The sequence below is a fragment of the Salmo salar genome, chromosome ssa28 (assembly GCF_905237065.1).
Source record: "Salmo salar chromosome ssa28, Ssal_v3.1, whole genome shotgun sequence".
Classification (NCBI taxonomy): domain Eukaryota; kingdom Metazoa; phylum Chordata; class Actinopteri; order Salmoniformes; family Salmonidae; genus Salmo; species Salmo salar.
In genome coordinates this window covers 5,003,165-5,031,071 of record NC_059469.1, presented here as the reverse complement: position 1 = coordinate 5,031,071, position 27,907 = coordinate 5,003,165, and the positions used below count along the sequence as shown (strand labels likewise).

The 27,907-nt window shown below is 43.5% G+C and overlaps 1 protein-coding gene across 18 annotated transcripts; it reads left to right on the top strand.

Annotated features, from left to right (window-relative positions):
* Positions 1 to 121: 121 nt before the first annotated feature.
* LOC106589358 (SUN domain-containing protein 1) lies at positions 122 to 27,546 on the top strand. 18 transcript variants are annotated; one of them, XM_014179213.2, is made up of 23 exons: positions 122 to 463; positions 2,056 to 2,150; positions 16,573 to 16,776; positions 16,880 to 17,109; positions 17,256 to 17,561; positions 17,745 to 17,867; positions 18,201 to 18,338; positions 18,975 to 19,055; positions 19,433 to 19,549; positions 19,685 to 19,783; positions 20,468 to 20,561; positions 20,653 to 20,705; positions 20,863 to 21,017; positions 21,148 to 21,417; positions 21,584 to 21,685; positions 21,823 to 21,893; positions 21,990 to 22,134; positions 24,130 to 24,438; positions 25,180 to 25,264; positions 25,479 to 25,594; positions 25,782 to 25,949; positions 26,155 to 26,247; positions 26,428 to 27,546. In XM_014179213.2, the coding sequence occupies exons 2-23, from the start codon at positions 2,089 to 2,091 to the stop codon at positions 26,542 to 26,544; spliced, it is 3,138 nt and encodes a 1,045-aa protein (XP_014034688.2). In that variant the 5' UTR covers positions 122 to 463; positions 2,056 to 2,088; the 3' UTR covers positions 26,545 to 27,546. The 18 variants fall into 18 exon arrangements, with proteins under 18 accessions (XP_014034688.2, XP_014034693.2, XP_014034687.2 ...); XM_014179212.2 differs by lacking the exon at positions 122 to 463 and adding an exon at positions 702 to 1,096; XM_014179214.2 differs by lacking the exon at positions 122 to 463 and adding an exon at positions 1,698 to 1,919.
* Positions 27,547 to 27,907: the final 361 nt, after the last annotated feature.

Genomic DNA, 27,907 nt, shown 5'->3' with positions numbered 1-27,907 from the left:
TTGAAATAACATAAAAAGCCTTTGTCAGTGTTAAGAAAGCCCTCTGTTCAACTCCAGTCCACAGGGTGCCGGTAAAGCACCAGTGAAGTGTGTTTACCGCCGGCATAAAACAGAAGAAGATATACGTTTACGTCACCGTTGACCGCGAAGGAGAGAACTGTCGTCCATACTCGTGTGATATTTCATTTTCGTTCGGGTTTTATCATGGTTATTTTGAGAGTCCTTTGTAAATGAAATGTTATTTGTAAGTATTCTGAGATTAGTTGTATTTGGACGGTTTTGGAGTGCTTATCAAGAAACATTTACTGTCAAACTGCGACAAGAGTTAACAAACGTTAGCTAACCGGTCATCTGTCAACGTTAGCAAACTAACCGGTCACCTGTCAACGATAGCTAACAGCTCGTCCATCGTGTGGCAACATTTACCCGTATTTGTAAATCATCTAGCTACATTGCCATTCAGGTAAGCAGACATATCCATGAACAGTATATAACATTAACTACTTTGGCAAACCGCTGCATGTATCCCAAAACAAAGTCACGTTTGGAAGTTTGACAGTTCATTTTTCGCGGGATCCCGCCCACTGTAAATTACCATTGGACGTGAGTCTCCCAGCCTCCTTTGAACCGTGCACTGATTGGTTCAAGTTTGAAAAGGCTACTGAAGTGACATTTGACATTTTGCCTGCCTGTACAATTTACAGAGATGATTGTGTGTAACAGAGACCGGTGTGTACATGAGTAGCACATTCTGGATGAGAGAACAAGCAACACTAGTAGTAGCAACGAGCAGTTATTTCTCCCGCTTTGTTGGGGAAGCCATTTTGGAATTCTGAATTTGTAATGACTAGGGATTTTTTTATTTTTTTTTAATACAGTTGATAGCTGACTAATTTACTGTTGTACCTACGGCAACGTGCCCACACTTTGAGGGATACTGTTTATATTGGGTAGTTTGAGGCTGAGCAGTGCACCTACGCCCACTGGCTGCTCTACACCGTGACTCACGAGTCTGTATTGCGGCATGAAGTCAGCTAATTTTCTCTGCAGCTCTCCTGATCTTATTCTGTGGATTTACAAGTTGTATTTACAAAAGGCAAGTTAATGATGTATTTGACTATACAAATGGAGAGTAGCTTGATAACTAGGCTACTCTTTACTTCATACTCGGTCAGTAATTAGTCTGTTTGTGAACCTCACTGATACTTTGTCTAAATTCAGCCTGAAACCTTTTCTTTGTTTACACTACATGAGATGTGACTATGGAAGTTAGGTTAGTTTACAAAGGGTGGCAGTTCAGAGTAGTTGTTAATTTCATTCATAGCCATACGGGTTAACGGTACCAACTTGGGCGGCAGGTAGCCTAGCGGTTAGAGCCAGTAACCGAAAGGTCTTTGGTTCGAATACCCAAGCCGATAGGATGCAAAAAAATCAAGGAATTTATTTAACCCTAATTTGCTCCACGGGGCACCGTACTACTATGGCTGACCCGGTAAAACAACACATTCAACTGCATTATCCGGTGTATGTGACGATAAAACATGTTAAAAAATGTTTTTTTGGGGGTGGGGTGGCGGAGTAATACAAATATTCTCATTTTTATTTTGTATGGAGAGATGTTTATGTACGTGTAAAGATGAGGATTGCTTATTACGTCTTTAAAATGGGGTCTGTGTTTTTACCATGTATTTCTGGACAACTAATGACCGACCGCCGGATGTCTGTGGTTCCGAGTAGTACAGGTCCCACCCAGCCCTCTTATCACTCTGTCTGGGTGTGACTTGAGTAAACTCCAAGGCTACTATTGCACAGCCATATACTTAAGTGCCATTAGAAAATGCACCCTGTCATGATGCAGCAAAATATCTAGTTTCCGAGTGTCTTCTGAGGCGATTTATTAAGCAGAAATTGGTTTTGGGGTGAGCAGTTACTCATAAAAACATTTCTACAAATTGAACTGCTACATTCTTTAGTTAGGAGCTCACAGTATTGTTTGAATTGATGGGGTGAATATGTACTACTGGGTTGTAAAGTCTCATGGTTTGGCTCTTGCAGTCTCATTACTGAGAAATTGGAGGTTGGACAGGCATGGACCATTCAAAAGTGAACTCACGCGCCCCAGGGAACACTGGCTATACCTACTCTCACAGGTGAGTGTGCATGCAGAGCTGCCAGTCTCAAGGCCCTGAAAGAGGGATGTCCTGAATGATTTCTATAACTTTCCAGTTAAAGGAGGGGTTCCAAAACCTCTTCACTCGTGGCCCCCCTTCCAGCATTGGAACAGCCTGTGCCTGCATCACGTGTTTTTCTATATCACTGTTCATGACAAACTGTTCACACCCCTCTTATTGTTTGAGAGAATTTTGCAGGTTAAAGCTTATTTCCTATAATTCTACACATTTTGACATGGTGTGCTAAGAACTTTTTTCAGTTTTAAAGCTATTTTTCTTGAAATTCAATACATTTTTCCATGTCTAATGTGTATTCATGTGATATTTAAGTGGCAATAATATCTATGGGTTAAACTTAAATAACAAAACGTTACTTGATATGGGCTAGTGATCCGGGCTAGTTGATCCGAAGTTATAAGTAGCTCTAAGGTATGCAATGACGAATTGATGATACACTACCCAATTTCGAAAAGTGCAACTTGTGCATTCTACTATTACAACTTTCAAGAGTATTCTTTTTTCTTATTTTTTTAAGCTGGACTGTTTATTTTTTTGGGGGGGTTGAGCCTCACAGTTTGGGAACCACTGGTTTAGTCGATGGTGAGCATAAATTGGCTTTTCTGTGTCAAATACACTAGAGGTTTTTGCTTTGATCAAGGGCTTGTTTCAACAAATCACACTGGTAGGACTTGCATGCATAAGTTTCTCAAATGTTAATTTTGATTTGAAATGTTATTTGAGTAACTGTAGCCCAAGGTGGTTTTCCAGGATTGTCCTTTCTGGCTAAAGTTTTTGCCTTCTAACAAAATAAATATCAGGATTTAGGGTAGTTGAATGATTTTATTCATAGAGATTCCAGCTCTCATTTTGAGCAGGGTTTATATACTATTATGGAACCCCCTCCACGTGTATTTGGCAATGTTCCCATTTCTGAAAAAGAGAAGTGCAAAGCGGATATGTGTGTCAGACCCACTGGTTTGTTCGTTGTGACAGGGTGTGTCTTATGTGACTCAGAGAGAGGGTGTAGATGTTGGGGCTGTTGCACGCGATGTGACAATATTAGCCATTTTATTTCACCATCTGCTCTGAGAACACACAAGCCTGATAGACAAGTGCTCATATACATTTTTCTCTCGGTTCTTTGCAATTGCGTTCGGTCTAGCTTAGCTAATAAAACAGTGTTTTAATTTCACTTGCCTCTAAATGGTAGATTTACATACTACTAGGGCTGTCCCCAACTTTCGATTGGTCAATTTCAAATGGTCTATTTTTATATGGACACATCCTGTGTCTTGTTTAGGAGAAACATTCCCTCAACCCTGGCTCTCTTTATGTGACCAAAGACACGTTCGCACGGGACTAGTATCTCTAGAGAATGTTGGTTATGTAATTTATTACTCCAGAATGTCCATTATCCTCTCTGGGCTAGGTGGCACCAAATCGTCCCACCTACGTAACAGCCACTTGAAGCCTGTGGCGCGACTTTCAAATACCTTAGAAATGCTATTACTTCAATTTCTCAAACATATGACTATTTTACAGCTATTTAAAGACAAGACTCTCGTTAATCTAACCACACTGTCCGATTTCAAAAAGGCTTTACAACGAAAGCAAAACATTAGATTATGTCAGCAGAGTACCCAGCCAGAAATAATCAGACACCCATTTTTCAAGCTAGCATATAATGTCACATAAACCCAAACCACAGCTAAATGTAGCACTGACCTTTGATCTTCATCAGATGACAACCCTAGGACATTATGTTATACAATACATGCATGTTTTGTTCAATCAAGTTCATATTTATATCAAAAACCAGCTTTTTACATTAGCATGTGACGTTCAGAACTAGCATACCCCCCCGCAAACTTCCGGGGAATTTACTAACAATTTACTAAATTACTCACGATAAACGTTCACAAAAAGCATAACAATTATTTTAAGAATTATAGATACAGAACTCCTCTATGCACTCGATATGTCCGATTTTTAAAATAGCTTTTTGGTGAAAGCACATTTTGCAATATTCTAAGTACATATCACGGGCTAGCTATTTAGACACCCAGCAGGTTTAGCCTTCACCAAAATCAGATTTACTATTACAAAAGTTTGATTACCTTTGATGTTCTTCGTCAGAATGCACTCCCAGGACTTCTACTTCAATAACAAATGTTGGTTTGGTCCCAAATAATCCATCGTTATATCCAAATAGCGGCGTTTTGTTCGTGCGTTCCAGACACTATCCGAAATGGTAAATCAGGGTTACGAGCATGGCGCATTTCGTGACCAAAAAATTCTAAATATTCCATTACCGTACTTCGAAGCATGTCAACCGCTGTTTAAAATCAATTTTTATGCAATTTATCTCGTAAAAAAGCGATAATATTCCGACCGGGAATCTGCGTTTCGGTAAATAGAGGGAAAAAAAGAAAGACGGGGGCGACCAGTGCACGCGCCTAAGCCCACTGTCCCTTGATCGGCCACTTGACAAAGGCGATAATGTGTTTCAGCCTGGGGCTGGAATGACGACATTCAGCTTTTTCCCAGGCTCTGAGAGCCTATGGGAGCCGTGGGAAGTGTCACGTTACCGCAGAGATCCTTTGTTTTGGAAAGAGATGTCAAAGAAAGCCAATAAATGGTCAGACAGGCCACTTCCTGTAAAGGAATCTCTCAGGTTTTTGCCTGCCATATGAGTTCTGTTATACTCAGACACCATTCAAAAAGTTTTAGAAACTTTAGGGTGTTTTCTATCCATATCTAATAAGTATATGCATATTCTAGTTACTGGGTAGGAGTAGTAACCAGATTAAATCGGGTACGTTTTTTATCCGGCCGTGTAAATACTGCCCCCTAGCCCTAAGAGGATAATTATTCCAGAAGAGGATTCAGACTGGATTCGTTTTTTTCCAAACTGCCCCCTGTAGTTTTTATTTTTTTGTAAATTCAAAGTTATGAAGGAAGACTGGAGGTTTTTATTCTAGTTGTGAAGATGCAGTATTTCAACATGTCCAGGTGATAGGGCCACACTGATAACTGGTTTCTAAACCATACCATACTTCCTAAAGTGTTGGCATAATATTTGAATTGAGGAAGTGTGATATTTTAGCGATCCGCAGTACATCTTAAATACTCCCCAGCCTTCAGATGTGAGCTAAACTGTGCAATTGCACTTGATGTGCAATTTTAAGGCAATTGATGAGAATTTAACATTTAGGTCAGTTGTATTAATAGATTGCAAAGCAATCTAAAATTACAGATGTGGTGTTTTGTGCACATAATTGCATTCCCCAGTAAAATGTATCCCGTCCGAATAGGGCAAACTAGGGCCTGACCTATAGCCAGGGCCTGTCTTTGCCGTTCTGCTGCCATAGTCAAGACCAAAAAATGCTGCCCCTGCAAACTAGAGTAGTCCCAGTAAGCAAAATGACATTGTAAAGACTAATAAAATACATGTTTTCCTAACGTTTGGTTAATTTTCAGTTCTCATTTATGTTAAATACTTATTTTCCTGATGTTGCAAATATGTATTTTAGATATTGAAATCGGGCACATTTTTTGGTTTAGAATGAAAGCTGAAAATAAGTAATTTTATAGATATCTGTTTGGACCAACTCAAGGCTGTTCCGATTTATAGACATCAATATTTGGTCTGGTACATAGACAATGTGGCAATCAAGGCCGGTCCGGAACTGCTTCAAAAAAATAAGTCTGCATTGGTCCGTGCTTACTGAGGTTTTGCCTGAAATTGAATTTTATGAATGCCTATCTATGTGGTAGGCCTACCGTTTGTAAAACGACTTCCAGACAGGTTAAAAAATAAGACTTCCAAAAGACGTCGGCTCATGCTTACTAGGGTGTAGCCTACCATGTCAGCCTGCAATGGATTTTTATGAATTCCCATCCATGTGGTAGGCCCACCGTTTGTGAAACAGGCCATTGCATTGGCTTTATTAGTCCTAATTCCTGTGACTAATCAATTTGGCTATTTATGCTCTGAATATCTGCTACCCAACTTTCAGGAGTTATTGCAAGCCTATTTTCGATGCGTTTACACAGCGGGAAATGCAAAAGTATTTTCTTTTTCATAAGCTTGTCAAATGTATTTAAAACCACTGATCATGACAATGGGGTGAAACTCCTGGACAACAGTTGCTTGTACATTCCGTATTGTCCATTTTACTTTGACCTGTCCTGTTTTTACGATCTGTTGCTTTGTTAACATGACGGCAAATTTTTTATTTTATTTGCTTGAGTGTCATTTTAGGTTAGCTGATTTGAAATTGAGAAACGTGCATGATGTAAAAAGTGTCAGTCTCATTACATTGTCATACATTTTATCTCCAGCCTGTAGGCTACAGAAAAGGCCACATACTCTTTCTACCATATTGTATATCTGCTACATGATATATACTGCTCAAAAAAATAAAGGGAACACTTATACAACACATCCTAGATCTGAATGAAAGAAATAATCTTATTAAATACTTTTTTCTTTACATAGTTGAATGTGCTGACAACAAAATCACACAATCAATGGAAATCCAATTTATCAACCCATGGAGGTCTGGATTTGGAGTCACACTCAAAATTAAAGTGGAAAACCACACTACAGGCTGATCCAACTTTGATGTAATGTCCTTAAAACAAGTCAAAATGAGGCTCAGTAGTGTGTGTGTGGCCTCCACGTTCCTGTATGACCTCCCTACAACGCCTGGGCATGCTCCTGATGAGGTGGCGGATGGTCTCCTGAGGGATCTCCTCCCAGACCTGGACTAAAGCATCCGCCAACTCCTGGACAGTCTGTTGGTGGTTGAAGCGAGACATGATGTCCCAGATGTGCTCAATTGGATTCAGGTCTGGGGAACGGGCGGGCCAGTCCATAGCATCAATGCCTTCCTCTTGCAGGAACTGCTGACACACTCCAGCCACATGAGGTCTAGCATTGTCTTGCATTAGGAGGAACCCAGGGCCAACCGCACCAGCATATGGTCTCACAAGGGGTCTGAGGATCTCATCTCGGTACCTAATGGCAGTCAGGCTACCTCTGGCGAGCACATGGAGGGCTGTGCGGCCCCCAAAGAAATGCCACCCCACACCATGACTGACCCACCGCCAAACCGGTCATGCTGGAGGATGTTGCAGGCAGCAGAACGTTCTCCACGGTGTCTACAGACTCTGTCACGTCTGTCACATGTGCTCAGTGTGAACCTGCTTTCATCTGTGAAGAGCACAGGGCGCCAGTGGCGAATTTGCCAATCTTGGTGTTCTCTGGCAAATGCCAAACGTCCTGCACGGTGTTGGGCTGTAAGCACAATCCCCACCTGTGGACGTCGGGCCCTCATACCACCCTCATGGAGTCTGTTTCTGACCGTTTGAGCAGACACATGCACATTTGTGGCCTGCTGGAGGTCATTTTGCAGGGCTCTGGCAGTGCTCCTCCTGCTCCTCCTTGCACAAAGGCGGAGGTAGCGGTCCTGCTGCTGGGTTGTTGCCCTCCTACGGCCTCCTCCACGTCTCCTGATGTACTGGCCTGTCTCCTGGTAGCGCCTCCATGCTCTGGACACTACGCTGACAGACACAGCAAACCTTCGAAGCCACAGCTCGCATTGATGTGCCATCCTGGATGAGCTGCACTACCTGAGCCACTTGTGTGGGTTGTAGACTCCGTCTCATGCTACCACTAGAGTGAAAGCACCGCCAGCATTCAAAAGTGACCAAAACATCAGCCAGGAAGCATAGGAACTGAGAAGTGGTCTGTGGTCCCCACCTGCAGAACCACTCCTTTATTGGGGGTGTCTTGCTAATTGCCTATAATTTCCACCTGTTGTCTATTCCATTTGCACAACAGCATGTGAAATTTATTGTCAATCAGTGTTGCTTCCTAAGTGGACAGCTTGATTTCACAGAAGTGTGATTGACTTGGAGTTACATTGTGTTGTTTAAGTGTTCCCTTTATTTTTTTGAGCAGTGTATATATTATTTTATTTGTTGACTAAACATTTCAGCGGCCTTCGAGAGGCACTCTGGAATTGGACAAACAAAATATTTTGCGCTTTTGACGAAGTGGGCACTGCTTATCCAAGGGCGGCATCAGCGCTCACCTAAAAAGCTCATGTGCCACTGGTTGAGAGAGATTGTTTTTGGGCAGAATTATGTGAGGTTTGAGGTGCGTCTCGGTCAGTTTAGTTCCGAAATATTCATAGGTTGCTCAGGAGCTAAAGGGAGAGTCAGATGTGTGGATCAAGTCTGACTAGCTGTGGAAAATACTGAAGATCAAGAAAAATAAGGTAAGCAAGTGCTGCGTGCATATTGTGTGTTAAACAGGTGCTGTATAGACTACAATATAATTTTTCTGACTGTTTGGAACAATTGTAAACAACACCAAATTGACAAGCATACCAGAGAGTCTAAATGTTTTCTTCTTTGTTAAGCCTTTATTACAGCAAAGACTTCAGTCACATTTAATTCGTGAATGGAATTTCCGAAATGGAACGGTTTATTTGTTTAAGCTAATTATACAAGGCTTACTTTATTGTATTTTAAAACTAAATTGGTTGCTTTCATTTCAAATCATGAATTACTCCTATGCTGTGTGGTGAAATTAATGATTGCTACAGTAGCCTATAGAAGTATTGAAATATAGGCTACAGTATTAAGGCTAAACTGGATGTGCTCTTAGGCCTACAGCTCGACTGTGGTTATACAAGGCTGCATTCGGCGAATATTCAGACCCTTTTCCCACATTGTTACGTTACAGCCTTATTCTAAAATTGATAAAAATTAGTTCCCCCTCAATCTACACACACTACCCCATAATGACAAAGCAAAAACATATTTTTTTACTTTTTGCCAATGTATTAAAAATAAAGTAACAATTACCTTTTTATTTAGTATTTAGACCCTTTGCTATGAGACTCGAAATTGAGCTCAGGTGCATCCTGTTTCCATTGAGCATCCTTGAGATATTTCTACAACTTCATTGGATTCCACCTGTGGTAAATTCAATTTTTTTGGGATAGGCACACACCTGTCTATAAGGTCCCACAGTTGACAGTGCATGTCAGAGCAAAAACCAAGCCATGAGGTCGAAGGAATTGTCCGTAGAGCTCAGATCTGGGGAAGGGAACCAAAACACTTCTGCAGCATTGAAGGTCCCCAAGAACACTGGCCTCCATCCTTAAATGGCAGCCGTTTGGAGCCAACAAGTCTCTTCCTAGAGCTGCCCCCCTCGGCCAAACTGAGCAATCGGAGGAGAAAGGCCTTGGTCAGGGAGGTGACCAAGAACCCTATGGTCACTCTGATGGCGCTCTGGAGTTCCTCTGTGGAGATGGTTATCCCATCTCTGCAGCAATTCACCAATCAGGCCTTTATGGTAGTGGCCAGATAAAAACCACTCCTCAGTAAAAGGCACATGACAGCTTGCTTGGGGTTTGCCAAAAGGCACCTAAAGGACTCTGACAATGAGAAGCAAGATGCTCTGGTCTGATGAACTCAAGATTGAACTCTTTGGCCTGAATGCCAAGCATCACGTCCGGAGGAAACCTGGCACCATTCCTACGGTGACGCATGGTGGTGGCAGCATCATGCTGTGGGGATTTTTTTTTTCAGGGGCAGGGACTGGGAGACTAGTCAGGATCAAGGCAAAGATGAACAGCGCAAAGTACGGAGAAAGCCTGCTCCAGAGCTCTCTGGACCTCTGACTGGGGCGACGGTTCACCTTCCATCAGGACAACGACCCTAAGTACACAGCCAAGACAATGCGGGAGTGGCTTCTGGAAAGTTTCTGAATGTCCTTGAGTGGCCCAGCCAGAGCCAGGACTTAAGCCAGATTGAACATCTCCAGAGACCTGAAAATAGCTGTGCAGCGACGCACCCCCATCCAACCTGATCGAGCTTGAGGATCTGCATAGAAGAATGGAAGAAACTCCCCAAATACAGGTGCGCCAAGCTCGTAGCGTCATACCCAGTAGACGCGAGGCTGCCAAAGGTGCTCCAACAAAGTACTGAGTAAAGGATCTAAATACTTCTATGTAAACTCAGCAAAAAACAAAAACGTTCCTTTTTCAGGACTCTGTCTTTCAAAGATAAATAGTAAAAATCCAAATAACTTCACAGATCTTCATTGTAAAGGCTTTAAACACTGTTTCCCATGCTTTTTCAGTGAACCATAAACAATTAATGAACATGCACCTGTGGAACGGTCGTTAAGACACTAACAGCTTACAGACGGTAGGCAATTAAGGTCACAGTTATGAAAACTTAGGCCACTAAAGAGGCCTTTCTACTGCCTCTGGAAAACATCTAAAGAAAGATGCCCAGGGTCCCTGCTCATCTGCGTGAACATGCCTTAAGCATGCTGCAAGGAGGCATGAGGACTGCAGATGTGGCCAGGGCAATAAATTGCAATGTCCGTACTGTGAGACGCCTTAGACAGCGCTACAGGGAGACAGGATGGAGAGCTGATCGTCCTCGCAGTGGCAGACCACGTGTAACACCACCTGCACAGGATCGGTACATCCGAACATCACACCTGCAGGACAGGTACAGGATGGCAACAACTGCCCGAGTTACACCAGGAACACACAATCCCTCCATCAGTGCTCAGACTGTCCGTAATAGGCTGAGAGAGAGGCTGGACTGAGGGCTTGTAGGCCTGTTGTAAGGCAGGTCCTCACCAGACATCACCGGCAACGACGTCGCCTATGGGCACAAACCCACCGTCGCTGGACCAGGCAGGACTGGCAAAAAAGTGCTTTTCACTGGCTAGTCGCTGTTTTGTCTCGCCAGGGGTGATGGTTGGATTTGCGTTTATTGTCGAAGAAATGAGCGTTACACTGGGACCTGTTGGATCGGAGGGCGAGGGCTAGGGCCAGGGCCATTTCTCCCCCAGAAATGTCTGGGAACTTGTAGGTGCCTTGGTGGAAGAGTGGGGTAACATCTCACCACAAGAACTGGCACATCTGGTGCAGTTCATGAGGAGGTGCACTGCAGTACTTAACGCAGCTGGTGGCCACATGATACTTTTTATTTTTATAATTTAATCAATTTTAGAATAAGGCTGTAACGGAAGAACATGTGGGGTCTGAATGAGAGCCAGTTTCATAGCCCTTGATGGTATTTGTGACTGCACTTGAAGAAACGTTCAAAGTTCTTGAAGTTTTCCAGATTGACTGGCCTTCATGTCATAAAGTAATGATGGACTATCGTTTCTCTTTGCTTATTTGAGATGTTCTTTCCATAATAAGGGCTATTTGGTGAAAGACCTAGTCCAATCTTCTGTATGCCGTCCCTACCTTGTCACAACACAACTGATTGGCTCTAATGCATTAAGAAAATAAATTCCACAAATTTAACTTTTAACAAGGCACACCTGTTAATTGAAATGCATTCCAGTTGACTACCTCATGAAGCTATTTGAGAGAATGCCAAGTGTGCAAAGCAGTCAGGCTTTTCTGATTACTACATGATTCCATGTTTTGACGTTTTCACTATTCTACAATGATGAAAAATAAGGAAACTCTTGAATGAGTAGGTGTCAACTTTTGAGAGGTACTGTTTTGGTTATTTAAAAAAAACAATTGCTACTGCCCGACCTAAAGCAATCTCGGTCGACCAGTAGCTTATTGACCAGACAATCGACCAGTCGACTTAATGGGTCAGACCTACAGACCGTAGTTATAGGGGGTAATGCTGTTGTATGACCGACCTAAAAGTCATAGTGCGAGGGAGGGCAATTTTGGGGAATATTTCAGTGACCAGGTTCGGTGATAATCTGCTGCTCCCTAGGCTGACAAATAGTAAGGAAATGATACTGTCTGTGTAGCAACAGGTTCAAGTGTCTTTTCCTTCTAGAGTACATTTTGTGGGATTGGATGGAAATGGCTGGTCAGTGTTTGGCTTGATTGATTAACCTGGCTGCACAACTCTTGAGCAAATAGTTAGTCTCCAGATGTGTACTTAGGCTTGTAAGTAGCCCTAGGCTTGCTTGATGCAGCATAGATCTGCGTTTCTGTAGGAAAAGTGATGAGCAAACGTATCCCTGGCTGTTGCTGTCTTGTTTGCTGATCCCTGCTCATGAAACACGATTGTTTGCACAATCTTTAATCAGGATGGAGCTTGTCAGATCAAAATGTATTGGTCATGTGCTGAATACAACAATGGGTATTGTATTTACAGGTTAATGCTTAGTTACGAGCCCATCCCCAACAATGCAGAGTTAAAGAAAATGGTAACACAATAAAAATGAGGCAATATACAAGGAGTACCAGTACCGAGTCAATGTGCAGTGGTACGAGGTAATACAGTATACACATGCAGTGGTGGAAAACTACCCAATTCTCATACTTGAGTAAAAGTAAAGATGCCTTAATAGAAAATGATTCAAGTGAAAGTCACCCAGTAAAATACTACTTGAGTAAAAGTCTAAAAGTATTTGGTTTTTAAAATGTACTTGTAATCGCTAATATATACTTAAGTACTAAAAGTACAAGTATAAATCATTTAAAATTCTATATTAAGCAAACCCAGATGGCACTTTTTTTTATTTTTATAAATAAACCATTTTAATATAATTGTGGAAAGCCAGGGGCACATTTCAACACTCAGACGTCTTTTACAAACGAAGCATTTTGTGTTTAGTGAGTCTGACCGATTAGAGGCAGTAGGGATGACCAGGGATGTTCTCTTGAGTGTGTGAATTGGACCATTTTGCTGTCCTGCTAAGCATTCAAAATGTAAGGAATTATATATATATATATTTTCATTAGGAATGTAATAAAGTAAAAGTTGTCAAATGTAAGGTCTTAAAGTACTTTACACCACAGTGTATAAGTGACTAGGCGATCAGGATATGTTGTAAACGGAGTAGCAGTGTGTGTCAGTGTAGTATGTATGGGTAGTCTAGTGATTGTAAGGGAGTCGGTGCAAAACAATTCAAATTTATAAAGGGGGTCAATGTAAATGGTATGAGTAGCCATTTTGAGTAACTGTTCAGCAGTCTTAATGCTTGGGGGTAGAAGCCGTTCGGGTGCCTTTTGTTCCCAGGCTTGGCGCTCGGGTACTGCTTGCCATGCTGTAGTCAGACTGTTCGCTCTGCTGGGGTGTTTGACAATTTGTGGGATGTTGTTGGTCAGAAGAGGGTAAGTTTTGACAAAGTCACAGACTTCCTGGAGTTGTCCTTAATGGACTATTGATTAACACTAAGATGGTGATAGACAACCAAGAATGGTATTGAGTTCTGTCTAAACAGAAATTCCTCTTTCTCTTGCCATTTGATTCTTTATCACTATGTTTTGGAATGAAGTGTCGATAGTTTTGTGTCTGAACCGAAACAAACCAGGCAGTGTGCAGCAGCAGATGGGTAAGAACCGTGACGGACTCCTGTCTTGTCCTTTTGTTTGTGTGTGTGAGAGGAAGAGAATGCTGCACCCATTGACCTGGTCTCACTGACGCTGTCCTTGGCCTGGCTCCCCTTGCCTAGACCCCAGCCTGGGAATTTGGGTGGGACTGCCCGGGATCTCTGCTGAGGACACCCCGCTGTCCCACGCAAGGGCCTAGAGCACACTGGCAGAAGGAGCAGCAGGCCAGGCAGAGGAAAGCACATAATTGGCTCTGCCAAGGCCCTGTGTAATCCTGGAGAGGCTTTATTTAGCTCAGGCGTCAGCAACAGGCGGCCCGTAGGCCAAAACTGGCCCACAAGAACATGGCAAATCACCAGGAATTCAGCAAAAAACGAGTTTCATTTAGGAAGTCTGTTCGCCAAGTATTCCCACAAATAAAGACCCATACGGGGCGACAGGTAGCCTAGCGGTTAAGAGCGTTGGGCCAGTAAACAAAAGGTTGCTGGTTTGAATCCCCAATACAACTAGGTGAGAAATCTGTGCCCTTGAGCAAGGCACTTTAACCCTAATTGCTTCCGTAAGTGCGTCTGCTATATGACTAAAATGTAAATATGTGATCGTGTCTCAGTGTAATCAAGGTATGAAATTGTTATTTTCGAAAATAATCAATTGACCACAACTAAGCCCAAAAACAATGTGCAGTGTACAACTTATAATTATGTTCCAGCTCCCGACTATCCGCTCTGCCAAAAATCGGCCTGTAGCTAAATCTAGTTTCCTACCCCCGATTTTTAGCACGTGACGAGAAAGACATAGTGGGAGAACCAGAGAGCAGGGTGACATGGTGAGTTTATATTTGTATTTTTTTTACGTAGGAAAGATCCCTGTTGGTAGTCCTTTGTTTATGGACTACCAACAGTAGTTTATAGACAAGTTCAGGGACACAGATGTCTCTCTTTTGTAGCAGGTCTCCCTTCTCTTCCTTCTTTTGTACAGTCAGTCGCACTAAAGAACTGACCTCACTCGTCAGTTTAAAATGCATAATGTAAGGATTGGTGTCATTGTTTCAGGGAGGGAGGAGGAGGAGGAGGAGGGGGGGGGGGGGTTGTTGAGTAGGTAAGTGGCTCGTCTGTCCCTGGCTACAGGAAGTGAACAGTGTAGCCTAGGCTACATACAGTAAGTCGTGTTAGGTTGTCTGAGCTCTCCTGGCTCGCAGGATAGTGTGTGGAGTGTCTGTGTGTGTCCATGATGTTTGTTCGTGTGGGCTTTTCCCTGGGATGAGCGACGGTGATGAGGGGTGGACTCTGGAGAGCTGGGGTTGGACAGATCTGTGTGTATCATCATTTCTGTTTCATTACCTTCTTTGAGTTTGTGCACTTGGCTATGTTTAGACAGCAAGCAGGGTCACTCCTATGTGCTCACCTTGAAGGGTGTGTGTGTGTTTTTTCATAGGGATTAGGTTTCAGGCTGTAATAGCCTGTCATGCATTGTTTTGGAAAGTTATTGTTACGCTGTGCTAGCTATTCCCTACTTGGACTTCAGTTAGCCTTATGATCTTGTCTGTCGCAAGTACAGATTTTGAAACGGTTCCAAAGTCCAAACGATGTGAATGCCGGACTGAGTTGTTCCTTGAGAGATGGCAGCAGCAGTTTGCTTTTTTGTTGTTGTTGCAAGGGTAAGTTGGGCATTGCCTAATAAATTAGACTGATGCCAACCTGGTTACAGTCTGAGATAATGCCGTTTTGTTTGGAACATTTCATCTGAACAAGCGCTACAAGCCAGAATTTTGAATAAAATGTAATTGGAAAATAAAGTTGATGTTAATACTCGATACCAAGGCATGTTAACCCGAAGTCACAGAATGGTACTTGATCCAGACAGAAAAACTCAGCTACTGCTCTGTTCAATCGTTGGGCATCTTTTGAGTTCAATATCATTACATTGAAACATTTTGAGACAGCCATGTATGCATTAATAAACCCAATTACACAATCAATTTGACTGTTTTACCAATGTAACTACTTCACATAATGGCAGTCATTTATTTGAATGGTACATCTCCATTGATAAACTGGGTATATCACAATGCAAGGGAATTCATAATCAGGCGGAGTGTGTGTGTGTGCTTGCGTTGACTTATTGAGCATGTTTTGGCCAAATTCATCTGTAGCCCAATGAATCTGTTTCACTTCCATGTGGGACTTATTTTATTGTACTGGACAACATTTGCATAGAAGCAGCTTCTTTATAAAAGTGTGCAGGGTCTCTTTTTTTTTAACCTGTAATGATTTCATTCACAAGCAAAGAGGGGTGTGGCCTTTTGGAGCCCTTTGGGGGAGAGAAGTGAGGGAGTGATTTCAAGCGACTGAATAACGTTTATGGTGGTAGTCAGCATATTTTGCGTTTCACAAAGGTACTAGGGTAGTGAATTGATGCTATTAACTTAAGCTGTGTGCTAGCAAGGAAAGTTAGCCTAGCTGGAAGCTACCGGTATTGTCTTGCATTGTAAAGTGTTCTAGCCTGTATGAACATTCATTGTTTTGCTCAGTTTCAAAAATGTTACGTGTAGTGTCGCAAATATTCATGTGCGTCAAGTTCTGTGCAGCATGAGGGAGCTAACATGATGCAGCCCAGACTCCGATTGCATGCTTGCATTGAGTGAAGCAGGCACGGCGCGCTCCGTGGGGGACATTGGCTGCGAGACACAATTTACAGAAGTACTGAAAGTAACAAATTCTAATACCAAACCGTTTTTCATGTTCTAGTGTACAAAAAGTAAAGGAATTTTGGTATACTGTTTGACACTGGACAGGGGAATACAGTGGCAGCCTCAGTTTAATCATTGTGCTATAAAGGAAGTTGGATCATAGGCTCTACTTTAATATTTATGTGTGATGTATAGGCTACATAATATGGTAGTACATTTGATTTAAGTGCCTTTCAAGACCCCAAGGACAATGAAAACCGAAGGGCATTGCCAATCGATTGAATCACTGATTTAGAGACTGCGACTTGTTTTATTCTAATACATTCCTCCCATCTTCTCTTCCTTGTGTTGCCAGCTCCAGCTACTCTACAACAGCCCTGGACTTTGAGAAGGAGCACAGGATCACTCCCGTCTTAGAGTCTCCCAGGATGTCTCGGCGGAGCCTGCGTCTGCACTCCACCACTGGTCTCTATGGTGACGACAGCATGGACTCTTCTCTCAACCACATGTACCACAGCGCTTCCTTCAGTGCAGGAGGAGCCAGTCGCAGAGATTCCAAGTAAGTGATGTTGCTGGCCGCCCTGGGGTTCCTTCTATGGTTTTGGGCCCAGAATATGTTACATCCAGGGTTTTCTATGTCTAATCTGATTGTTCTCTCCCAGGGCGTTGAAGAGCAGGAGGTCTCAGCAGCACTCTGTCTCCTGCTCCCAGTCTCTGCTCCTCACCACGCCCCATAAGAGCCAGCATGGCTCCCAGCAGCACAACAGCAGTCTGCACAGCGTGGCCGCCAGCGACGCCTCCCTGCTCTCCTCCATGCTGGACAAGTCGTGCATCCAGGAGCGCACGCTGGTCGAAGGCTTCTGGGGCTTGGATGAAGACTCTGAACTCAAAGGTAATTTTTAAAAGGACCTTATCAATCAGTTACTTGTACTGTCCGCAACATCAGCCTGTGTCTTGAATGGATTCCTTTACAATGGGTGATTTTGTGTATTTAAAAAAAAATAAAAATAAAAATATGATCAAATCTGTGTTTCTTAGAGCGGACCATGACTGACTACAGTATGTGTGAGGCCAACGGAGACATTAACTCGGCACAGACCCAGACCTCCATGGTGAACGGTAGCTTCGGTAAGGACCACGCGATCCACTCGGACAGAAATGACGCGCTCACCACCTACTCCAAGCACTTCTCAACTGCAGCCCGCTCTGCCACCGGCAAGCAGGCCCTGACAGCCCCCGCCGCTTCCCCTCCCTCCACCATCTACGCCAGGGACAAGAGCCGCAAGCACAGGACGGGTGAGAGCGGCAGCCACAGAAGTACTATAACGTGTTTGTCCTTAAAACGTGCGTTGTATCTGGGAGCGTGAGTTTTGCCTTCCTATTTCGTTTGAAGGACTATCATACACAGTGTAAATTGTCATTGCTGATGTGTGAGTTTTGGAATTTCTTTTCATTTTCTTAACATTTTGACATGTATTGTGATTTTGTAAAGTGCATTTTGAGCAAAGTTGAATTGATTTGATTCAGGTGTGCTGGTGTCCTTCTCGGACACCTGTGTGCGCGTGAGCAGGAGGGCAGCAGCCTCTGTGGCGTCCGTCTTCTCACTGCTCTTACAGAGTGTGCTGCTGAGGTCACGCAAAGAGGGCAAAGGTATCAGGCTCTGCCTCTTGGTGTCTTTACAGCGCCAACGTTTCCTCTCACACTATTTCTCACACATCTGCCTGGCAGCTTCCCAGTTTTGTGTCATGAATGATGACGATATCAGATAATTCAGTTTTAGACGGGGGGGGTCGTCGTCAACTTTTTCCTGCATTCTGTGACAGCGGCTTGTGCTGAGATGCCCTATGCAATCTGTATGCCAATCATGCGGTGGCAGCCTGCCAATAAATCTGACAAAGCATGTTGCTAAAGCTTAACATAATCATGCAATCTGCATCATTCCCTTTTTTACTTAAAAAAAATAAATATGCTCCTTCTCTTTAGGTGTGCTGTGGTCAGCATTAGACACCTGTGTGAACCATAGCAGGAGGGCAGCTGCCTTCACAGTGTGTGTAGTGACTCTGCTCATACAGACTGCTGTGCTGAAGATGGGCAGTGTGGGCAGAAAAGTGGTTAATGGAGGTATTCCACTGTTTTATTTATTTTTTTGCTTTTTTGAGGCTAACTGATTTTTCATGGAGCCTGGGCATCCACAAGGCGGGTGTTGTGTGATTTGCATGGGTCTACACTTAGTTGACACTTGATTTCAGGAATCCCGCTGTTTGCAGTGCACCAATTCTACGTTTCACTCTTGCTTTCACTGTTTTTGAATAGATAAAGCTCCGTACTGAATCTGCACTGACTCTGGAGGTTGCAGATGCTGTGTGAATGATCATGGTGGCTTTCACTGATAAACTTAAACTCACATTCCTTGTCACCTGCTTCTGACTCTTCTCCCTCTCTTTCTTTTCCCTCTTTTTTTCTCTCTCTTTTTCCAGGAGTAGAGAGGCTGACACTACCACAGTTTATCCTGCCTACACCTTTCTCACTCCTTTTTACATCACGCTGCCTTTATATTCTGGTGTTCTCACTTGTTTGACCACACAGATTTCACCCTCTGTTTCTCTTCCAAACAAATGGGCTGCTTTAGCTGTTGCCCTGGTGACATGCAAATGCTCTCGACTCACTATGTTCCTCAGCTCCGGTGAAGGGAAAGAGGGATGTTTTGAAGTTTATCTATTTAGTTGTTTTATTTGATTTGTTTCTTATTGGTTGCAGCTCACTCCAGCTACTGCGGAAGCATGAATGTAAATGAGATGGGGACTGAGGGGAAACGCATGAATCTGAATGGTGCTCTTTGTAAGTGTAACTGACTTTGACATTTTTGTTGACTTTGACATGTACTACTGTATATATGTGTATGTTTTTAAATGTCTATAATGGACTAACATTTGGTGATTGGTATGGTTTTCATGTGGTTAGTGAGTAGCCTACATCTTGTGCTATAGCTGAGTGCTTCTGTCACTGGGCAACCCAGAGATATAAAGAGGGCTTCCTCTTAGCCTTTCACTCACTCTTTGGCTACACACATCTGCCATTTTACTTTTGTTAGATTTCTCTGTTAGGAGAAATGTCAGCCCTTCTGATGTTTTATCATTTTCTTTAGTCTCTCCAAAAAATGTTGTCATGCGTTCCTTTACGCTTTTGCTGCTCATCCACACTGCTTACGACAACAGGTGACGACTGCAAAGGGAAGCAGTGCGTGGAGACACGCGTTGTCCAGTCATCATCACCACGGGTCTGCCGGTCACACCATGTGTTGGGGGAACTGTGGCTTGCCACCGCTTACACAGGTTACCTATTAAGCGATCAAACTCGGGCGTATCCTCATACACTTGAAATTAATGAATCCAGTTCTACCCTTTAGTCCTTATTTTACTGTACGAAGTAGATTAAGTTGTGTTTTTTGTTACTTGGTTGGTCTCCAGGCTCCAGTGTGTTGTGGGTGGGGCAGAAGGCAGGCTCAGCTGTGCGGTCCGTGATAAGAAGGATGCTGTCTGTTCTCTGGTTGGCAGCCGTGTCCCCAGGTCATCATTTACCATGTTTCAAATAACTCCACACTCTTACCAGCCTCTCAACCTCCAGATAAACCTCTGCTTGGCCTGCATGTTTCCTAGTCTCTAGTCTCTCCATGGCTAGCTTGTGTGTCTTCCTACCTTAAAACCTATTAGGATGGTGGCTTGGAGTGTAATGTAACCTTGCGGTTTAACAGGTGCTGCAGGCTCTTACAAAATACTGGGACTCATTCTTACCTGTTCCATTTCATTTGCGTTGCATCCTTCTAATTCGCTGTGTTAGGCTAGGAAACTGCAACGCCTGTCTGTAGAACTGCTTCCCCATCTGTCTGCTGCTTCTGTCCCTCTGGGCGGGTTTCGATTTAAAGTCTGTTCCAAGAATTGGAGCAATTTGTCAACAGGAGTGTGATGGAGTACTGCGGTTTAACGAAAGATGGGCTCTCCCTAAAAAAAAATATCTCTGCTTCACTCTGCTGCTCTCTGCATCTACGCTGACAGAGAAGAACACTGTTGCTCTATCGCCCCTGTCTGTAACTAACTCCGTAACCTGCACTTTATCTCCTTGCCTCTTACCTCATCTGGTGAATGTACTTAATTACCTAATCTTTAGTGCTGTGTGGAAGTGCCTCTACCCCTCCCACCTTTTGAAGAACTTCCACTAATCCTCTCCCTGGCTTTCTTTTATTGTGTTTTCAGGTAAGGCAGCGACTGGGGCTTTCTGGTGGCTGGGGACTGGATGGTATCATCTGGCCACCGTCATGTCGCTCCTCAACATCTTCGTCTTGACACGGTGAGTCTCTTGGGGCTGCTGGAGTAACACCCGAGGCTTGCGGATGGGATACATGTGATCACACTAACAAGGGTGTTCCTGTTTTTCATAGGTGCCTTCCCAAGCTCCTCAAACTCCTGCTGATTCTGCTCCCATTCCTCCTGGGTGAGTAGCACCGCTCTTGCTGTCCGACCCCGAAGCCCGGCCGCTGGTTATCCATATTCCGTAGTACTGTGCAGTCACTTACTCTGACATATATTTCAACCGCATTCCACTGCAGACACCTTTTCTGTCTCACTTATCCTCCTCTGGGTTTTCCCAGCTCTGTGGCACTGGGGTCCGTCCAGCCTGCTGTCTGTGTTGCCTGCCATTAACATCACTGAGTGGAGGACGGCCTACTCCCTCAGTCAGAACCCTCTGGAACCAACCAAAGACAGCCAGCCCATCATGGCTCAACCACCACCAGCTGTCTCACAGGTAGAAGTGGTATTGATGCTTGTTTTCATTCACCATTTATGATTGTCATCTTGCATAAGACCATCTAATTCTATGGATGAGGCTAGTTGCACAGTATAGCTGACCTCTATCCTCCCATGTATGTGAGCAGCCAGGCAGTGTGCTGGTGTCTGTGGACTCTGAGCGCCTAGCCCGGTTGGAGCAGAGGCTGGCCCAGCTGTGGGAGAAGGTGGAGCGAGGGGGCCGAAGGCAGGAAAACCAGCACAGGGAGGTGCTGAGTCTCTACCAGTCTGTACGAGAGCAGCTGGACACCCAGACGGACAAGGACAGCATGGGGCTGTGGGTGTCTGGCCTGCTGGAGGAGAGACTCCTTCTGCTGAAGGGGGGGGTGGAGAAGGATGCAGCACTGCGGAGAGAACTGGTGAGATCATCCTGGTTGGATTGTTAGGGATTCATTTTATCCAGCATATTAATTTAGCTTGTAATGAAAAGTATACAATTCGGTACGCTTACTTGGTTAGCTTTTTCACATTTTTTTTTTTTTGCCTCTGTATGCTCATTCATCTCTACTCTCTTCCTGTGTTCAGAGTCAGGAGATTGGAGAGCAGTATGTGGTGCAGCAGCAGGGCCAAGAGTCTCGTCTGGCTCAGCTAGAGGTGCTGCTGCAGACACTGACTGCCAAGACAGAGGTACAGACTCAGAGCCTGTACTCATTTCTATGCCCATACTTTACTGTAGAAGCTCTATTAAAAAGTATTTGTTGTCATATATCCATGTTATGTTGATTTATAAAAAAATAGATATATTTGGAATTTTTTGTCTTCAGGAGGTGCAGAGGAGGCAAGCAGACACTTCCAGTGCTACACCTGCACTGCCACCAGTGCCTGTGCTAGTCAAGTGAGTTCAGCACATAACCCTTTTGGATTGTATTAATTCAATAAAATCATGAGTGGTGTTGAATATTCCTCCTTGTGACAATGTGTGCTCTTTCAGTGTGGGTGTGGACAGCGAGTCCCATGATGCCTTGCTGGCGGAGGTGCAACTTCTAGAGGCGACGCTGGGGAGCATTAGGCAGGACCTGCAGGGGGTGATGGGATGCCAGGGCATGTGTGACCGCCTGGACACACTCCATGAAACGGTGAGTAGCTTGCTCTGTACTGTACATGTATTGCTCCAGTATGTAACTTTTTTTCCCTTTTTTTAATTTTTTATATATATTTTTTTTTACACATGTCCAAAAGCTCAAGTCACTTGGTTTGTAACACCATAGGCCAAAAAGGTGACTGAAAATTGGGTTGTATGATACAAGGAACCACTTGACAAAATAACCTTCATTATTATCACTGGTATTGAAAATGGTCTCTGATCCCATGTGGTATATCTCCTGCTGTTGTGGCCTTGAGCAAGCCACTTAACCCGCCACAAATTAAAACACTGCACTGACAGGCTACTGTATAAAACACGTGGGGGGTCAACCTTCCATCTGGAGAGCTACTGGGTGTGCAGGCTTTTGATCCATCCCTGCTCAAACACACCAGAGTCAGTTTATCAAGTTCCTGTTTTTACATAATTCTTTTTAAACAATGTGGTGTGTTCAAGCAGGGCTGGCGCAAAAGCCTGCACACCCAGCAGCTTTCCTGGGCGAGGGTTGGCCACTCTGCAACATTACAACCAAATACTTATGAAATAATTCCTTCATTCAATGACCCAGGGATCAAATGGCTACGGTGTGGGAGGTAGCTAACTATACTGAACAAAAATATAAAAACATTTAGTTTATTTTTTTGTAAAAGAGCCATTTCATATAAGGAAATCAATCATTTTTCTATGGATTTCACCTGACTGGACAGGGGTGCAGCCATGGGTGTGCCTGGATGGGCATAGTCACACCCACTTGGAGCCAGGCCCAGCCAATCAGAATTAGTTTTTTTCACAGAAGGGCTTTATTACAGACATAAATACTCCTTAGTTTCATCAGCTGTCCAGGTGGCTGGTCTCAGATCTCGCAGGTGAAGAAGGTGGATGTGTAGGTCCTGTGCTGGCGTGGTTACATGTGGTCTGCAGTTCAACAAATTTTATTTGTCACATACGCCGACTACAACATGTGTAGACCTTACAGTGAAATGCTTACTTACAAGCCCTTATCCAACAATGCAGTTTTAAGAAAATAGTTATGAATATGTTTATTTTATAAATATATTCATTAAAGTAAAACATTTTAAGTAACACAATAAAATAACAATGAGGCGATACAGGTTTACCGGTACCGAGTCAATGTGCGGGGGTGTACAGGTTAGTCGTGGTAATTTGTACATGTATGTAGGGATAAAGTGACTATGCATAGATAATAAACCGAGTAGCAGCAGTGTAAATGACCCTCTGTAGCAGCTTATGGCTGCCGAGCAGTTGCCATACCAGACGGTGATGCAACCGGTCAGGATGCTCTCTGGTGCAGCTGTAGAACTTTTTGAGGATCTGGGGACTCATACCAAATCTTTTCAGTCTCCTGAGGGGGGAAAAGGTGTTGTCGTGCCCTCTTCATGACTTTCTTGGTGTGTTTAGACAATGATAGTTTGTTGGTTATGTGGACACCAAGGAACGTGAAGCTCCGGTTGTGAGGCCGGTTGGCTGTACTAACATATTCTCTAAAATGACGGAGGCAGAAAAACTGCACATTTTAGAGTGGCCTTTTATTGCACACAGTGCACCTGAATAATGATCATACTGTTTAATCAGCTTCGTGATATGCCACACCTATTAGGTAGATGGATTATCTTGGCAAAGGAGAAATGCTCACTAACAGAGAAACAAAATCTGATAGAAATAGGACAGTGAGCAAAACATTGCATCCGGTTTTGTACAAAACATTTATTTTTTTGACTTGTTCATTCGGACAACTTAAATCTATAATCTGCTTGTCCAACAATTATTTTTAAAATGTACTTGCCTACGAGAGTTTAATGTCGAGCCTTGTGGACCTTTCCAGATGGGCTCTCCCATTCCTTTGATTAGCTGGTCCTGTACAGACACTCAATATTATTTAGTACTGAGATGATTTTGCTGGAGTTCTTTATATAAATCCTCTCTGTTGACTCTGTCTGATGGTGTCTGTCTCACTGTGTGGTTGTGGCAGGTGTCTGAGCAAGTGTCTGCCCAGGTGAGGATGGAACTGCGGGCCCTGTTTGACCACAGCAAGCAAGTCGGAGATTCCCAACCTGGAGAAAAGGAGCTCCCAGAGTCCCTGCTGCAGTGGCTCTCTGAGCGCTATGTAAGTGGGGCTGATGTGCACGCCTCTCTGACCTCCCTGGAGCTCAGCATCCTGCAGAACGTGACCCTGCAGCTGGAGAAGAGCAGGGCCAGGCAGGAGACGCTCAGCACTGAGACTGTCACTCAGACTGTGATGCACACTGTTGGAGCCGCAGGGACCGGGATGTCCGAGGAGGTACGAGAATTGGTTTGGGGAATTTTGTGAAGAACATTTGTAGTTTTTATTGGTCTAATTTATTTTTTTATGAAGAAACCGCTGAGGCATTTCCTGGTTGCTAAAATTTTACTAAATAAACAAGTATAGTGTAGAGCAGTGTTGGCCAATGGCGGACCACGGGTGGCCGTTTTATCTGGCCCCCTAAGTATTCCAATGTGTTATAGAGCGCAACGTGATCATATACATATGTAAGCAAGGTTTGAAATGCTTATGTTTTAGTTAAATATTACCTATTTTGGGGGCTTCTTGTGGTCAATTTGCAGTCTAGAAATTATTTGTAATTATGTTCCGGCCCCCCCGACCATCCGCTCCAGAAAACAATCGGCCCGCGGCTGATCTAGTTGATGATCCCTGGTGTACAGAATCATTACCATCTAAACTGCTGTGAAATATATTTTCCATAAACAAAAAGGTTATTTTAAGCTGTTTTTAAAGCTGGTGTACGAAACCGGAAGTAAAAGACGCGAAAACTAAACTTAAGAACAGAAAGCATTTAAATGGTGCACATGGAACCGATCTACCACTTTTTAGACTTACATTGACTGCTCTAACTCTTGTTTCAGTGAATTTGGTTGGGTCACCCAAAAAGTTAAGATTCAGTGTTTTTGGATTTGAAAATAAATGATTTAAATGCTGTGATTAAGTCTGCACTATTCCATTTCCTCACCCAATCACTCTTTTCCTTTCTTCCTCCTCCAGCATGTACAGCTGATAGTGAAGAATGCTCTGACACTCTACTCCCAGGATCGGACCGGCCTGGTGGACTATGCTCTGGAGTCTGGCGGTAAAGTTTCAGTTGTTGTGATGGGGCGTGGTGACTAGGCTTTTAAAAATAATTAATCATCTACTGCCTATTATTTGAACGATCTGTTTGTACTCTGTACAGTAGTTCCTGGTATGACCGGCTTTAACAATGCTCTCGTTGTAAAATGGGTGTGGTTGACATTGTACAGTTGTGAAAGTGACATAAGATATCATGGCTGTGTGTCTGTCTGCAGGCGGCAGCATCCTGAGCACTCGCTGCTCTGAGACGTACGAGACAAAGACGGCACTAATGAGTCTGTTTGGCCTCCCGCTCTGGTACTTCTCCCAGTCTCCTCGTGTGGCCATACAGGTACGACTCAAGTCACAGCACCACATGAGACTAATCTGAGTTTTTTTTATGATCCCTTCGTGATTTACTAGATTCATTACATTGGGAGAGTTTCAGTTCCTGATACTGCCTTGCCAACACATGGAAGACCTTTTGAAAAGTAGTCCATCCATACACTGGTTTCATCTTGAGCTCTCTCGCACTGCAGCCTGATGTCCATCCAGGGAACTGCTGGGCGTTTCAGGGTTCCCATGGTTACCTGGTGATTCGTCTCTCTATGAGGATCGTGCCCTCTGCCTTCTCATTGGAGCACATCCCCAAAGCCCTTTCGCCAACAGGCACCATCAGCAGCGCCCCGCGCCAGTTTACCGTCTATGTAAGCCATGCAAACCTCCAAACTACCCTGCTTACCCAATTAACATTCATGTCGGCTATTGCTGTCTCAGCCATTCAGAAGCCCACCTCGTAGACACTCAAGTCAGTCACATTTACTGTGAGTGTGCTCTGGTGAAGCACTACTGATTGACACACTTATTGCTGTGGGTCTCTGCTGTTTTCTAACTGTGTACACTTGTTTCCAGGGTCTGGATGATGAGTACCAGGAGGAGGGTAAGTTACTGGGCAGCTACACCTACCAGGATGATGAGGATGCTCTACAAACTTATCCTGTCACAGTAAGTACACTCCAACACTACCTCAAGGGGCTTGATTGGCCAGTGGAAGATGTTATGTTAGTAGTCCACATGGCACTGATCTCTAGTACGATTAGAGATGGTGACTTGGAAAGTTTTAGGTCTTGATAATTCTTAAATGACTTGAATCTAAATTGAGTGTCTTCTGCTATCTATCCACAGGAGGAGAATGATAAAGCCTATCAGATCATTGAGGTTCGGGTGCTGTCCAACTGGGGTCACCCGGAGTACACCTGCCTGTACCGCATCAGAGTGCACGGTCAGCCCAGTGTCAACTGAGGGCACAGAGCAAACCACCCTGTCTACATTTTAATGTTCTGCAGATGGCTGGAGCCAATTATGCACACATGTAAACATGCTTGATCCGCAAACTTTATTTGTGCACTAACTCATCCCACCAGGACAGAGGCTCTAACAGAGTGACCACAGGTCTGGATCTGAAGCATGGCCACTGGTGCCTGACTTTCGAAGGACTATCACCCAACCACTAATAATTTATTACAGTTGTAAAATGGCTTTCATTTGACAGAAAAATCTCAAAGTAACATTGGGCTAAAAATATGGATGCGATTCTGTGCTTTACTACGTCAGACAAGATTTTATTGGTTAAGGAATGTTTCAAGTACATTTTCTCAGTCTATTTATACATGCGCTATATGTGTTATGAGACAACTGGATTCATGTGTGTTGAGCCCTTGTCGCTCATGGTGAAACCAGGGCCCATATCCACAAAGCATATCAGAGTAGGAGTACTGATCTAAGATCAGTTTAGCCTTTTAGATCATATGGACAGATCCTAGATCAACACTCCTATAAAATGCTTTGTGGATATGGGCCCAGGTTCTACCATGTTCTCTTACGAACAACGGAAGAATGTAAACTTGTACATTGTCAATAGTTTGTCGTTTTTAAGTCTACTAATATCAGTGTTGCTTTGAAATATGTATATGCTGCAATTATAAAATGTTATTGATTTGTTTGCATTTTTTTTAAAGGGAATTTTCCGCTCAAGTAAGTTAAGGATATCTTGCACTAGTCCTTTCAGCCACAGAAGTCAGGCTTTAGCCCTTTATTGAGTATCTACAAGTGCCCAGTTGTAAATCTCATTGTTTGTCCCGAGTTACTGAAATGCCAATCTGTGTAATATATTTTTGTAAAGGCTTTTTGGACTATTTGTAAATGGTCTTGGGACTATACAGGTTTATTTTGTTTTATAATTTTATTTGTCTTTTGTACATAATTGTAATGTGTAAAATGTTCAAATAAAAACCTTGATTTTGATTTATGTAGCAGTCATTGACTTGAGTTTTAGCTAATTTTATTTATTATAACTTAAAGGAAATTAGGCAGAATAGTTTCAACAAATGTGGAAATGTTTGGTTGCAGACTGATGCTCCACCCTTCTTCCTGATATGTGCACACGTTCACACAGATTTTTACATATGTCCAATAACTAATAACTGGGGGAAAAATACACAACGGACAGTGTATGTATGGCACACTGGTCCTAGACTGAACAGAGAAATCTGGATCCATGAGCTGGGTGGTGAATTCTCAGGTGCAGCGGTCTCTAGTGGTAGCTATTCATCTGCGGCGGTAGAATCACTCGACCAGTAGGATCCGCTGTGCTCAATGAGGGAGG

Excerpts from the sequence above, each read along its gene's own strand:
- LOC106589358 (XM_045710018.1), top strand. The coding sequence starts at position 14,801 with ATGAGGGGTGGACTCTGGAGAGCTGGGGTTGGACAGATCT. Across the intron at positions 17,110-17,255 it reads TGAAGACTCTGAACTCAAAG|AGCGGACCATGACTGACTAC; the intron begins GTAATTTTTAAA and ends TGTGTTTCTTAG. Across the intron at positions 25,265-25,478 it reads CTATGCTCTGGAGTCTGGCG|GCGGCAGCATCCTGAGCACT; the intron begins GTAAAGTTTCAG and ends GTCTGTCTGCAG.